General features: G+C 38.7%; 1 protein-coding gene across 4 annotated transcripts in view; it reads left to right on the top strand.

The window, feature by feature from the left end:
- Positions 1–15950, top strand: part of ADGRA3 (adhesion G protein-coupled receptor A3) — a 99174-nt gene that overhangs the window by 46200 nt on the left and 37024 nt on the right. For all 4 annotated transcript variants that reach the window (XM_032494804.1, XM_032494808.1, XM_032494816.1 and 1 more), the window contains 5 exons: positions 704–864; positions 1400–1613; positions 5753–5917; positions 8548–8749; positions 9685–9840. In XM_032494804.1, the coding sequence (XP_032350695.1) occupies positions 704–864; positions 1400–1613; positions 5753–5917; positions 8548–8749; positions 9685–9840 (898 nt within the window). The remainder of the gene's footprint in view (positions 1–703; positions 865–1399; positions 1614–5752; positions 5918–8547; positions 8750–9684; positions 9841–15950) is intronic.

The raw sequence follows: 15950 nt of genomic DNA, 5'->3' as shown, positions 1-15950 counted from the left end.
CTGAATGCCACATCTTAAAACCTCCTGCCTCATGTAAAGATAATTCTCTATTTTCTTTCATATCAAGTGTAAGGTGTTCTTATGTTTATATTTTGATTGAGTCTATGTCCCTTAAGTTAGTTAACATTTATGGTTATCCCTTGGTGCATAGTAGAAGTGTCAGAAATAGTCCCCACCCTAAGGAATTTATTCTCTACTCAGACAGACAGACTATAACCATGCAAAACAGTCATATGTTTCTTTATGTTGCCACAGTTAATAGAGCTTGCAGGCATTTAAGCCAAGAACATGGCAGTAAGGCTGGAAAAACTGGGAAGGCTTCAGGATCCACTGTTAGTGGCACGGACTTTATGATGAATAGGTAGACGTTTGATAGACAAAAAGGGTGGAGATTTGGTATTCCCGTACCCTGGGCATCAGGAGTTTGTGGCATAGAAGAGGGATGAGAAACAGATTTGTTCACATACCAACTTTGATTGAAAGCAGAGTCAGTCCCAGGATCAATGGGGAAGAGTCCTGGAGTCAGACATGCCACATCATCTCATTGAAAAGGAGACATAACCAGCTGATGGTGCAGGACGTGCCCTAGCATGGTGAGGGTGAGCAGCAATACGCTTGCCCCACAAAGGGAAAACCAGTGTAAGGCGAAAATGCTGGTTAATTCATTCACCATAACCTCTACGTTGTATTTTGTATGCTGCAGAGAGTTTCAGACTGAGTATCTGTTGTGTGATTGTAACATACTGTGGATGCATCGCTGGGTGAAGGAGAGAAACATCACAGTGCGGGACACACGGTGTGTTTACCCTAAGTCTCTGCAGGCCCAGCCGGTCACAGGTGTGAAGCAGGAGTTGCTGACATGCGGTAAGGTAGAAGGAAAAACCGAGAAAGCGTTAACTCTGTTCACTTTGCTGCCGTGTTTCTCCTGACCACCTTTAGAATTCTCTTTATACACTGGCACCAGTGACAACTGTCAGTCTTCATGGAGCTGATAATATTTAGTGCTGCCAACAGTTAAGTCAGCTGGAATAAAAAAAGCCTCCAAAACGTAATATGTAAATAGTTCAGCATTTACATATCACCAGTTCCTTTCTCCAGATTTAAGTATCATTTTATAATTTGTTCTTCAAGTGTTGTTTCTGTGATCATCTGATAGTCTTATGATACCGCCAGAAGGGGACAGCTAAGTGTCAGAAATGATATGAAATGGTTTCGTTTCAGTTTTACTCAATTTTGTTTTCATCTTGGACCCACTTAGTTCAGCAACAGTTTTGTAGATGCTGGTAATGCTGGTTCTTTCCACTTAAAAAATTGTAATTAGAATTCTTGTAACTTTTAATTCTAGAGTGTGAATATAGTATTACGTTTGTTGACCGAGTCTTTGTTTAACTGCCTCTAGATCCTCCCCTTGAATTACCATCTTTCTACATGACTCCATCTCATCGTCAAGTTGTGTTTGAAGGAGACAGCCTTCCTTTCCAGTGCATGGCTTCATATATTGATCAAGACATGCAGGTGTTATGGTATCAGGATGGGCGAATAGTTGAAACTGATGAATCTCAAGGTATCTTTGTTGAAAAGAACATGATTCACAACTGCTCGTTGATTGCAAGGTAAACCTTTTTTAGACGAGGAGTTGTCTCTGTGGATTTTATTTATCATCCCAGAATTGTAATATTTAGCTGCAGTTTGAATTAATATTTTATCTTCTTGCATTTAAAAAACAGACATCTTACATTCCTTTTCCTGGTTGTTGCTTATTTTCTAAAATTAAATAGCTATCTTTTATATCCAGTTTTGTAAGGAAAAAGCCACAGGATAAAAGGGAAACTCTGTTAACAACTGGAGACTTTGTTTAAAGATTTAGGAGGAAAAAATATAAACATTTAGTGCCAAACTTAATTTCTAACAACTTCCTACCACTTAATAAGCTCAGAATTTCACTTTTAGAAAATCACCTGATTTTCACTGTTCTGTGATTAATGTTACAATTTAAGATACTTCCTTTATTCATACCACTGGTATAAAAGAATATAATAATACCTGTTTGTCAACTTCGTGATTGGTGTGAGCACTAAAATGGTTAATTCAAATGAACTTAAAGTACAAAGAACAGGATTAAAATATTATGTATGATATTATCATTCACCATATTTAATTTTGGTAAAATATTAATTTATAGGCATTGAATTATCTCTTTCCTTCTCTCTGCCTCTGTGTATGTCTCCATACCTTTTTCTGGCTGTCTCTCTCTCTTTCCTTCTTACCAATTTCTTAAAGATATACCTCAGCTGGAATATTTAAGAATAAACCCGTAGTTTCCCAGCTCTCTGCTGGGGCACCTTGGGGAAGTAGTACAGCAAATTCACAGAAGTACCATGAAAAAATTTACCAAGAAATGGAAAGTTCTCTGAGTTAAGACTTGTTCCTGGAAATTTGGGGGGTTGATTATTCTATTTTATAATTTCTCGTTCTCTTTTGAGATTTCTTATCTGTTTATTATAAGCATATTTTCATTTATGTCTTTGAACATTTATAATAGGTACTCCTTAAATCCTTGCCTGCTTATTCCAGTATCTGGGTGATCATGGGATCAATCACCCTGATCATTTTCTTATGAGTATGGTTTATATTTTCCTATATAGAAAAATGTTTCTATGTCTGCTAATGTTGGACTGTATCCTAGACATTGTGAATGACTTGCTGTAGAGAAGTTGGCAAAGAACAGCTTACGGGCCAAATCTGGCCTATAAATGTTCTCTTTACAGTTTTAAATGGTTAGATTTCAAATGGTTATATAAATACCTACATAGTGTTCTCAGTGGTGCTTCTTCGTCTGCAAAGGCTGAAATATTTACTAGCTGCCTTCTGAAGAAAAAGTTTACTGACTCCTAACTCTGGATTCTGTTATAGTCTCCTCAGGAGAGGTGATTTTTGTTTCATCAAGCAGTTAGCTTGGTTAAACTCTAACTACTAGATCTGGCTTGTCTGTAGTAGGCAGCAGCTGAAGTCTGCTTGGTGTTTGCCCTGTCTGCATGTAGTTCAGGGGTCAGTTAGAGAGCTGGGTGAATTTTATATGCAGAAGTTTAGGCTTCCAGCCAGGTTCCTTTCTACCTCTGTCCTCTGATTTTTCAACCAGTAAGACTGTGAGTTTCTATTTGAATAGTTCCTGCCCTTGGGCAAAAGCCATCAAAAAAAATTCCCCGGTTACTCCCCAGTGCCAATCACTTCTTAGTGTCAGCTCCTCTTTAGTTCCTGCTTGCTTTGGATCACACTCTCCGTGTGTTTGGATAGTTGTCATGTTGTAGTTTGTCCACAGCTTCTAATTGTTAACTGCAGGGAGGGCGGTTTGATAGGAGTTGTTCTGCTGTTATCAGAAGCAGAGTTCCTTTCTTAGGGGACAAGATTGTTAGGAGAGATTTTTATATGCTTTTTGCACTTAAAACATTTAAGCCCCAGTGAGAAGATTCTAATTGTTACATTATTTTTACTGTGGTGATAATTTCACAAGTGTATACAGTGTCAAAACTTACCAGATTGTACACTTTAAGCAATTTATTGCCTAAGGAGACAATAAATGCCATATAACACAACAATAAAGCTTTGAAAATACAATAGAGCCTTTTTCTGAATAAAAGAGCTTCAATTTAGAACTCTTAAATTTTGTAACTGTAAGGTTACTAAATTTACTTTATAAATTTATTTCTGTAAGTCATTTTTAGCCTGTATTTTTTTAGCATGACAAAAAATTCTAAGGATCGCAACTTTGACTAATATGTTTTGTTGTTGTTGGTGGGGACACTTAACAAAAGTGAACATCTTTCATATGGAAAGCTGAGAAGTTCTTTAACCAGAGTTAGCCCCCCAAAATAAAGAAGTTGTAGAAGAAGGAAATACATGGTTATTGAATTGGTTGACCACATATTTCTCATGTTTCTTCATTGGTCTCTTTATGTCACTGATCCTACATTAGTAAGAATCAAAGTTTGTAGTTTTCCTAAAAGGTAAAACTGAGCAACGTCTTTTCTTCTTAAATCTTCGAGTATGTTGTGTTGGAGATTCCTGAAAAATTTTTATTTTGCTCATTGGTTTTAGATATTGAAGGTATTGCTAAAAGTTATCTTTAAAAAAAATTTGCAAAATATATTAGGATTATTTTTCCCAAAGGATATGCTAACGTGCCCCAGGGCACCACTGGGAGTACACAGAGGTGCGTTGGGTACTTTAAGTGTTTGAGTGTGATACTGACATTGGTCAGATAACATACAGCTCCCAGCTCTGGGCAGTTAGGGTGTTGATGTTAGATCATGCTACATCCTTTTTGCTGGTGCCGTACTTTACGCTGATGGGACTTTGGCAATTACCGTGGTTCAGAGCACTGTGAAAATCAGTGTGAAGCAAGAAATACGGATATCGTCGTCTGATCTGTACCCAATGCTTGATTAGTTTTGGAGTGCCCAACAGGCACACACAACCCATTAAGAAGTAGTCATGGTTAAGAATGAAGTATTTATTTTTACATTGATGTGTGTTATTTTTTGGTTAATAAGTCATTAGGACATGTATACACAGTTTGGGGATTTCATTTAGTCAGTGGACCCACCATAGGTATTTTTAGGCCTGAGGCACCGTGAAAAGTTTATCTAGTCAGGGAAGGTCCTGAAAGTGTGAGGACCTGGATTGGAAAATGCTTTTTATTGTCAAAATTTATTTATCTACTTCTTCCTAGTTCAGTAGAGTCATATAAAGTAGAATGTTTGACAGTCTTTCTGGTAATTTAAATCTAATGTCAAACTCTTCTTGTCATTTTATCTTGAACATATTTATTACAATGTATTAGTTTGTTTACTGCCTTCGTGAAAGTGATGAACACTTTCTTTGATTCAGAATCGCAGTGCCTCAGAGTCTTTTATCAGAACATTGTTGTGTAGCCATTAATGATTTAGGAACCTGGAAATATGTATATTGACCTCAAGACATAATTTTATACGCTAATTAAAATGATGGATGCTTTATGTCTAATGATTTCTTATTTGTATCTTCATAAAAGCAAAGTATAGTAGATCATGTCAGGATAATAAAGGTTAATTGAAGGTTCTGACATTTGCTCTTTAATTACTAGGTTTCCTATTGGAGAATTACGGTTTCATCTTGAAAGCTGAATTTTCTGACAGCTATTTAGAAACACAGCTGTGCTATAAGTTGAAGTGGAAAACTACTTTGGTTAAAGCATTAATTGGCAATTTACTAAATCTTTTGAGGGACCTAACAGGTTGTTACTAGCATAACCCCCTTTCCACAAAATATTTCATCTTAAATATGAGTTATGCACTTCATAACGTTAATCTCCTTCATGCTTGAATGTTTTCCCTAGAATCCGAAAAGCTAGGTGTAAGTTGGAAACGTCTCCATTAGTTTTGCTGGGGGAAGTGCCGTGATGTTTCTGCCTTGGCACTTGGTCCCCCTTCCTCCGGTGTCCTGCTCTCCGGTTCTCTGGAGAAGTCCCAGTGCCCCTCGTTCACTCTTGCCACAGCTCTGACCATGGTATTTCAGGTCTCTCTTTACCTGCCTGTCTTGACTTGACGCTGAAGTACTTAAATGGAGGGTCATGCTTTTGCTCGTTTTTATCTAGCAAGCTCTTGGCCCACAGCACACGCTCAGACACGTTTGCTAAATGAATGGTCGAAGCCCATGTTGTCTCCCTTCGTGCCTAACCATCTTTTCTCTCTCTTTGAACTCTTTCTTCATGCAGTGCCTTGACCATTTCTAATATTCAGGCTGGATCGACTGGAAATTGGGGCTGTCACGTCCAGACCAAACGCGGGAACAATACCAGGACGGTCGATATTGTGGTCTTAGAAAGCTCTGCACAGTACTGTCCTCCTGAGAGGGTGGTAAATAATAAAGGGGATTTCAGGTCAGTGACATGGCGTGTGCTGAAAGGGGCTGATTGGCCCCACGTCTTTTTATTCTCAAAGGCATGGACATATATAATTTGCCTCCTGTCCTCAGTAAGAGAATCTAAGAAATGTATGTTTATTCACATAGGTACCCTTATATATCTAAAGACTACCCTTTAGAACAGTGATTTCAGAATCATTTTGGAGATTAAAAATAAATACAGGTGCCTTAACTTTATCTCAGATCTGTTGATTCATGAGTCTCTGAAAATGAACCCAGAAGTGTAGATTTTTATCAAGTGATTTTGTTGTAAAAGCTAAGAACCACTACTTTGGGGAAACACTTTGGAAATTCTACTAAAACAGTGTGAAACTGAGACAGGCTAATGGCATTTCCTGTTTTTTCGAGGGCTTTTTTGGGTGACCTGTGGAAGGATTTGTAGTGCCAGTTCACTTTTCACCTTGGACAGTTGAGTAGACATCACAATTAGCAGAAACATGTCCAGTCTTCCTCCCCCATCTGGTTCTTCTGGTAGTTAAATAAGGGGGCTTTGGGAAATGAGAGCTGCTGGGTGGCCTGAAAGTTGGGGAGCCATTGGCGCCGGACACTTAAGATCAGCAGAATGAGTTAAATACTACGATTTTTTTTTTTTTTTTTTTTTTTTAGTTGAGAGTTTAGAGTTTGTGAGAGGTAACGCCTTTTAGCATAGATTCCCCTTAACTTCAAAGGTGCTGTTAAACACTATCTTTAAATATATTATTTAGCTAAAGTTCTTCATGTTCAGAGTTTTAGTAATGACTTAATAGTTGATATAAATGAAGGGAAATTGGTAGCTCTTTAAAGTAGTGGAAAGATTACGGGATACCCAGTTTACACTGTCTGACTGGTGGTATTACTGCCTGGTAGCTCTAAGCCCAATTGTGCAGGATAAGAAAAAAAAAAACCCTTTGGTGTTCATCTTTCAAGTCCAAGGTGGAGAAGCAATAACAACTTTAGCTCAGCTAGTTCATCATTGATTTTTTTTTTTTTTTTTGTCTTTTGTCCTCTCCTTCTTCTTTTAAAAATTCTCCTTGATATGAGTCTATGGAAATCAATTTATTATTGCCAGTGGATAAGTCTTTTATGTGGATTAACTGTTAATCTATAATATTTTTATTGTCTACTTTAAAGTGAAATGAATAATTGTTCATTTTATTATGTTAACACCTTTATTAAATAATCATAGTATGTTTTTTGCTTATGGTGAACTTACTGTTTTTACTTGTAGTTTTGGGGTATTTTCTGTTTTTAAAAATAGAAGGAGAATCTGATTTATTTAACCGATGAATGAATTATTTATCTTTTGACTCTCCTTAGGATATTATACAGTTAAACTTCCACTGCATTAATAAGGTTTAGTTTTGTGTTGCTTGATCTATTTATATAGTTTTTGATAATGCATTCTATTTTCATGTGGCTGACACTATAATCTAGCAGTTCAAATGTTATGAGTCAGCTATAACTTTTATTAAATATGTTCATTTTCATTCCTAGTTTTGGAGAAATGGAACCAAAATTACAAAGATTTCTCCCAATCCAGTTAGTGCTGCTTCATCCAGCAGGTTGGCATTGTCACTTGCACAGTGACTATACAATTTATCTGGGCTTCTCCCAGGTAAATTCAGTTGTATGTGGTATTGGATGTGTGCAGGACCACCCCAAGTGCAGAGGCTCCTGAAAGGGCTCACGGGACTTAGCATATATTTGTAGTTACAGCGATATAGTAATACACATAGCTGGATCATAAGGGGAAAAGACACAGGTGGGTTCTGGAGAGATCCAAGTTCAAGGTTCTTGATTGTGTCTCCCTCCCAAGAGGATCACACAGAGCCTGCTCCTCCTTCAGCCTTGAAAAGGCAGCAACCTCTATGGAGCATTTGTGCCTAGGGAAGCCCTTTGGAGACTCAGCACCCAAAGTTCTTACTGGGAGCTGTTCATACAGACATCCTCTGCCTACATCATATCAGCATTTCAGACCCCCAGGGGTAAAGCAGGTGTTCAGCATGAACCATATTGCTTGTCTAAACAGTCTCGGTACAGTGACTCGCCCGTACCAGTTAACTGGGCACACCCCAAGTCCCAGATTCCTAGATGCCACTGAGGGGCCAGCATTGCAAGCAGGCCTCTGTAAGGATAGCCACCTGGGACCTGCTGTGGTTAACTCTTTTCTGCACGTATAGTAACTCTGCTTCTGGAAAAGGCAAATTCTGCTTATATTGGACAAGGTTCTGACCTTATATGCCGAATGGTTACATAAGCCAGTAATATAGTAACAGGAGGTAGAAAGAGACACAAAACCATTTGTTGCACTGTTTTTTTTTTTAACCCCACTGGATAAAGATACAATTTCCCTGTCAATTCATACTTAGAATAGATTATGAAAATATTCCGTTATGGTATTAAAATATACTCGGCTGATAGCTTAAAATGGCTTAGTCATTTTAACTTTTTGAAAAATACTTTTGGCCTTTATTGTTAAAGGAGTTTGTTTCTTCTCCTTGGTTTTCTCTGATTATGCGTGAGTGACGTGCCCTGACCCTTGCTTCTCCTCTGCTGCTACTGTGTCCGTGTGGGTTTCCTTATGCCCTCTTGTCGTCGTCCCTCTAGGTGGCCCCGGACGCTGGCAGGCATCACCGCGTATGTGCAGTGTGCGCGGAACACCCACGGCAGTGGGATCTATCCCGGGAACGCGCAGGACGAGAGGAAGGCCTGGCGCCGGTGTGACAGAGGGGGCTTTTGGGCAGATGACGACTATTCTCGCTGCCAGTACGCCAACGACGTCACTAGAGTTCTTTACATGTTCAATCAGGTAACTCGAACGTCTTCGGATGTGCTGAGGTTGCCAATAAGACATGGTATTCACATCAGATAAGATTTTTTTAATACTAGTAAAGCATGAGGATTTGGTGTTTATACTTCAGTTGACTGTGCCTTTGGGACCAGACCCGCTCTTTTTAACCAATATTCCAGGCCCTCTGTGGCATGACTCTTTCTTTCTAGTCACTGCCAGACTTTCTGTCTTTGAATAGTTTCATCATCTGTGTCCCAGACAAAATCCCAGCCATCCTTCAAGTGCACTGGGGAAGCCTCCTCTTGAGTTTTTTTTTATAAGGGCTCTGTCACCAGTGATCCCTTGTTGTACTGTTCACGTGCCTTTTCTTATCTCTGCTTCTGTGTGTCTTCTTTAAACCCTAGATTATAAGCAGTTAGCAGGTGGTTTCTGTGTTACCCATCTTTGAATGCTTCTTTGCGCCTGACATGCCCTTTTTGTAATGGTTGGTGCTGAGTCGTGTTTAAGTCAACATAGAAACAAATGTAAAACATTACTGGCACTGCATGGCAGTACAGATAAGTGGTAAAAAAGTGGTTCGTTCTCGCGTGTGGCAGAAGCTCCAGGGGAGATATTGATCCCTCCCAGCTGGAATATTCAGGGAAGGCGGTACTAAGGAATTGGAATTGAGTATGTCTAGAATTCGGATAGGTAGAGAGGAAGAGCCAGCGCAGTGTGTTTACCCGATGTGTTTTTATGTATTGTTATATTTCAATCCAAGTTAAACAAAAATTCCTTCAGGTTAGTTTCCAGTAAAGTTCCCATTTTCTCAGTTCTGGAAAAGCATTTTAAGAAGGTCATGGTGAGTAAATGATGGAGTTTGCATTTCTTGCCATGTTCTGAAATGGAAGTAAGATGTCCCAGTTTTGCCGATCACTTTGCCAAGTGCTTCTTTCTGCCTCTTTTTCACATAGATGCCCCTCAACCTTACCAATGCTGTGGCCACCGCCCGACAATTACTGGCTTACACTGTGGAAGCAGCCAACTTTTCTGACAAGATGGATGTTATCTTTGTGGCTGAAATGATAGAAAAATTTGGAAGATTTACCAAAGAGGAAAAATCAAAAGAGGTATTTTCTGGTTCAGATTTGTGGCGCGGGGTGGGGGTGGGGGGGGTCAGTCGATGGTCACGTGAGGGTTGACTCTGTATGTTAAAAGCGGTTTATGTTTGCTGTATTTGAAATTAGTGTATCTTTTCATTTCCGAAGTTGTCATGAGAAGGAAACCTCTGCTCCGTCTAGTAGAGTGATTTGTTGTTGGGAGGAGTGGGGGTGAACTCTCAGTTCTCGGAGATTGTGATAAGGCGGAGCCAGCCCACAGGAGTGTGACTTACTGCATCCACATTTTTTTTTTCCAAATTGCATTCATGCACATTTTTAATTAAATTCTCCCAATACCCCAGGGTTCGCTCACGCCTTCCCTCAGACTGCTTGGGACTTCTCTTCTGCATACTACCATATGCTCATCCTTCTTAATGAGAGTTTAGCCACCCAGATCTTATGTTCAATTGCCTAATTGCTTTTGGAGTGTCCTAGGGAAATGACTATTTTAGGAATTTTTAAAAAAAATTTCCAAATGATTAACATATACAAGTTACCAACATTTAGTGACTTCGACAAGGGGCCACATTAAATTCTGCTATGCTTATCCACGTGATACTCTTTAGGGGAAAACATTGACAACCACAGTTTTCAGAATGAATGAGGCAGCAAATAATGTTTTGAATAAGCTTTTCAGTGCAGATTACTGTGTTCTTATTAAACTTTTAATTTTCAAGCTATGTGAGGGCTTTATGTAGACAGTTTTCCCTTGTGATAAAATCAGCTACATAAAAAAATGAACTTTAGAAGTCAGAAGAAACCTAGATCAGGTCTTAAACTGAAGCCCAAAGAGAGAATGAAGCGATTTAACCTAAGGTTATTCGTTGGGTTAGTGGAGGGCTGAAAACAGAACCCGAGCACCTTGGGTGTCTAACCCAGAAGTTTTCTGCTCTATCACATTTACTTTCCAGCACAGTGTTGCCCGGTCATGGTTATTTCAAAAGTACTCAGTATGTAACTGGGGGAAAGACTGGATTAAACAAAGTCTAATATATTTCTTTATGTGAGACATCTCAGATACATTAATGTGCTAAAAGGTAAATAATATGCCTTGTTTTCCTAAACCATTAAACCAAGGGATTTTTTTTTGTATAATATCTATTAATATCTTACATTTTGGTGATAAGTTTTAAAACTGCAGCCCTGTACGTTAGGTACTTTACTTGATAAGATGTAGCTGTTGAAAGAAAGAAAATCAGCTGTGTGTATATACGTATGGGATTCAGGTCAGCGGAGCAGCTGATGATATCTGAACTTCAGACCACAATTTCTAATGAACTGTCTTCCTGCTTGATTGTGTCTTTGGGCCACAGCCTGCTTCCCATGATGAATTTTTCTAGCCCTGGGAGAGGCTGTCTGAATCCCGGCTGTGTGGTAATGCTGCTGTCCCTTGTTGATTTATAATCACAGGTTAGGTGCCCACATGATTAGGAGTCATCCATGGAAGGTGGATGTTTCAGGTCACTGGAGTAATTGGAATGACGTTTGGAATGTCGACACTGAAAAAGGTTTTGCCATCATGTAATTCGTTTTTATTCCCATGCTGCTCTGTTTTGTGTGAGGGACTTCTGCACACATCTCGGCTCGGGAGGAGCAGTGTGGTGCCCAGAAGTGTGGTGCCCATGCGTTTCACCATGTTTGCCGCCGTGTGGGAGGAGTGGTCTGCCGCTTTGGTATATTCTGAGGGGGGAGCATCTTGTTGCGGACTGGAAGTGGACATGGTTCATGAGTTATTAATCACAGGCTCTTTTTCATTAAACTGGAGGATGATACTTGCCCTGTTGAACCTGCAAAGTTTGTGTGCACAAGTGAGAAAATAGAGATGAAACTGTTGCACAATCGTTGCAAAGCTAGGGTATACTGTTACAGAACTAGGAAATGTAACATTCTTATGATCTCAGAAGCTAAGGAAGAGGTCCTTAAAAAGAAAACAAAAAATCACCTGAGTAATTTAGTTACTAACCTAAAAACTTAGTTTGAAGGAGATTGTGGTCACTTTCACTGGCTGATATAGGAGATGAAGTTTTAATTATCTTTGGAAACAAATGATGGCAACTTATTAGGTATAAATTGGAGAAACAGAGGAAAGTTATTTGGGATTGAACAATTGAGATATAAATGGAGTATCACCTACAATGCAGTACTAGACATCTCTACTTCTTTGGAAACTTGAACTGCAGGCTGCAGCTTTCACTGTTTATTGCTGTATCAAGACGTCTTGAGACTTAAGGGCTTCATTTTAAGTTAACTACCACTGCATAAAATTATACTTAGGTATCCTAAAATGGGTATAGCTTAATAGGACAAATAATTAAATTGAGTTTTATTACGTCCAAAAAGTTACTCTGCTGTGGATTTTTTTCATAACTAAGATAACCTGTGATTGAATCTAGCCAACACAAGCTAGTACTCTGTTGTCTTAGGGTGGGTGCTGAAAGGCATCAAACTGCCAGATCTAAGTGATGTGTTTACTGGGGTCTTTAAAAAAAAAAAGCTGAAGGTTGTTGGTCAGGCACCTTAAGTGTTGTTCCATGTTTGTGATAGTGATTTCTCTTATGAAAACGATAGTCATATATTCATTTCAGAAGATGAGAAAGTATATGAAGATTAGAGTTGGTTATGTGTTCCAGTCTCCTTACTGTGCTTTGGTTTTAAATATGTGAGTGAGGCATGCACCTTTCAGGCTAGTTTACTACATTGTTATCTACAGTGGTTTTTTGGTTTTTTTTTTAATGTAAAATTCTTCTATTTGCTTGTTTTAAAACATAATGACTTCTGTATTGACAGTTACGTTTTTTATTTTCAGTATTCTTAATGTTTTTCTTCCTTGATCTTACTTGTCAGCTTATTGTTTCACTTTTTAAATACTCAGCTTCTGGTTATTGTATCCTTTCTAGAACGTGATTTTCTCAAACTTGTGTACATCAGGGTCACCTGGAAGTTTTGTTAGATTGATTGCCCACCCTCCCATGTTTCGGATTCAGTCGGTCTGTGTTGGGGTCTGAGAATTTGCATTTCTGCCAAGTTCCAGGTGATAACTAGGCAGCGTGTCTTTGGCACAGGCTTTGAGAACCACGGTAGTATCTTCATTTTCTATCCTTCTCTTGCTTTTTAAAAAAAAGTTCTCTTTGGGTTTAACTTTTTAAAAACTTTTCAAAAACTTTTTTTTTTTAATTGGAAAATTCCAAAAGCATAGGGGAAGAAATGTTACTAGTAATACCTGTGTTACATCTTTCACCAGCTTTCAGCAGTTTTCAGGATTTCCCAGTCTTGTTTCATCTGTCCTGTCCTATTATTTCCTTTGTCTACTGTCCCTCCCTCCTCCTCTCTCTCTCTTTCTGAAAGTCTGTCTGTCTTTCTGTCTCTCTTTTTCAATGCTGGAACATTGAATAGCAAATTTTAGATGTCATATTTCATCTGTAATTTTTTTAAATTATGAGGAACTTTAAAATAGGACCATGATACTGTTATATCACCCAAATGAGCTCTAAGTGCTTAATAACAGTTAAATACCTAGTCCATATGCAGTTTTCTTTGATTATAGTTTTTTTAAAAAATGTGGACCTTGAGTCTGGTTACCTTATGGAATTCATTCACATAATTTTGCAGTTGGTTATGTGGGATTTTCCAGACAGACAATTATGTCACCAGTAAATAACAGTTGGTTTGTTCCTGTGTGAAATATATCCTTTTTTCTTAGTTCTGCATTGGGGAGGACCTGCAGAAGAACGTTGGTTAATGTTAGTGATGCAGGGTCTTTGTGAGCATGGTCTATTATGTCACCAAGAAATGTGATATTTTTGTGCTTCTGCTAAGGGCTGAGGGACAACACCAGGGTAAGGGGGTCACTTTGAAATTAGTTCTCAGCCTGAGGTTTTCAGGGGTTTTTTTTGTTTGTTTGGTTTTGGTTTTTTTGCTTTTCTGGTGATTAGAATTGCCAGGGGTACCCTCTGATGATTTGTGCTTGAAAACATAAAGGTGGGGAGGGGCCTAGAGCTCTTGGCTTTTCTCAAAAACTGCATGAATTACTTAAGATATTTGCCTTCTGATTTTTTTGCCCCATAATTTACCATGAAGTGAGACATTTGGAGCACCTTCTCATAGAGTTCTTGGTCTCATTTTATAAGTGGGCAAACTGAGTCTTGGAGAAAATTATTTGCCATGGACATCTAACTTGTAAGGGAGGGGAGAAACCTTATCCCAGGTGTATTTAACTCCAGGGCACATAAGTATTCTGCCTGCAGTGTTGTATTATACTCCTATTACATTAAAATTAAATATCAAGTTTAATTGATGTATTATCTTGTGTATTTCATAAACTAACATCAGAAATTCATGAAATTTACAGATGATTTTGATCTAATTTTGACCTGAATTCCAAACATAAATATTGAAAAGAACATGAAATATTTTGTCTCTTACAACAGATGACATTTAACGGTTTCATTGTTGTTAACGTGGTATTTTTGTTTCTTTCCCGTTTTATCTCGGATAAAGTGCATTCACGTGTGTTTTCATTTGATCGCTCAGTGTTCAGTGTGACTGATGCAGGAGCAGGTACATCACTCCTTCTGACCCTTCTGTGGCTGGACTGGCCTTCAGGGTGTGCAGTCAGAGAGAAATACGGTGCTTCCTAAGGCTGGTTGCAGTTATTAAACCATATTTGTGTGTCAAATTTCAGGAATACGTTTTTAACCAGTGTAATTTTTCATGCACTGTTATCCTTTTTGTGTCCTTTTTTTTTTTTTTTTTTTTTTGGCCACTGTGAAGGATTCAGAACAACTTCCGTAACCAGGCCACAGAAGCATGTAATATTTCACGATCAGCTACTCTAGGGAATATTTTGGCCACAAATCCCTTTCCTTGGTTCTTAGCCATTTGTAATGAAATAATGAGAAAAATAGCTTGTTCTCAGCTAAGACAATCACTCTTGCTAGCTCTCTCCCTTCTTAGAGACACTTCTTTTCTTTACGGTTATTAACACATGTGAAATTCCATTACTGGCATTCTCTAGTGACCCATAGCAATAATTCTTTTATCAAAAAATAACCATAGTTTTTCAGCAGAGGTGATGTGTCAGTCAGGTCTTATGTTGGGTCTTCATAAAGTCCGTACATATAAAACTTCAAAAAATATTATGAAACTATTTTTTTTAAACGCTTCATAAATATTTCAGTAGTGCCTTAAGAGTAGAATCGGTATCTTCCTGTAGTTTATCTTTTAAGCTTTTTGCAACCAGTGGTCATTTCTTTTCTGATACCTTAGAGCATGTCTTACTGCATCAGTCTTTCACCTGTTTGTTTTTGTACATAAACTTGAGATAACGATCAGTAAGAATAAGAGATGAAAATGTAACCGGATGATTCCAGCTGCTCTGGATTCCCGTTAAGAGGTGGCAGTCATTATTCTAGTTGGTGTCTAAGTGGCTGATTGACACCTTCAGGGGTCACTGCCTGCCTCCGTAACTGAGAGGTAACTGCTACCTAGTCTGAACTCGTTCTGCTCGCCACACCATAGGCCAGTAAATCAGGAGACGAGGTGTTGGGGCAAGGAATAGCGACTTTATTCGGAAAGCCGGCAGACCGAGAAGATGGCTGACTAATGTCCTAGAGAACCATCTGCCCCCCAGTTAGGATTCAGGCTCCTTTTATGCTACTAAAAAGGGGAGGGGCTGTGCTTGTTGCGCACTTCTTGGTGTCGGAATCCTTTGTTCTTGCAGCTGTCCACGTGGGTCGGGTCACGGTGTCCCTGTAAACCTCCAACAAAACAAGTGTTGTTTTCTCCTCTGCAACTTTTATCTTTATGTGAATGGGAAAATGTTAATGCCCTTAAAAGTCAGAGCCTTGAGAACGGGCTCTCCTGTGTGTTTCAGGCTCTAGGCAACATTCTTTTACAAAAGGTTCAGAACCAACAAGACTAAGCCTGGGAAACAAAGCACAAAGTTACAGCCAAAGGAACAAATCTAATGTGGAGTCAGATTTGTTCTTTTCTATCACATAAGGGCTTCTGTTAAAATGAAATTTATCCCCTTACCTATTTGTTTTTAGGAATGTGTTCTAGGGTGCTGATGTTTGCATGAA

Source organism: Camelus ferus, chromosome 2 (assembly GCF_009834535.1).
Source record: "Camelus ferus isolate YT-003-E chromosome 2, BCGSAC_Cfer_1.0, whole genome shotgun sequence".
NCBI lineage: Eukaryota > Metazoa > Chordata > Mammalia > Artiodactyla > Camelidae > Camelus > Camelus ferus.
This window is presented reverse-complemented; position numbering and strand designations above follow the sequence as displayed.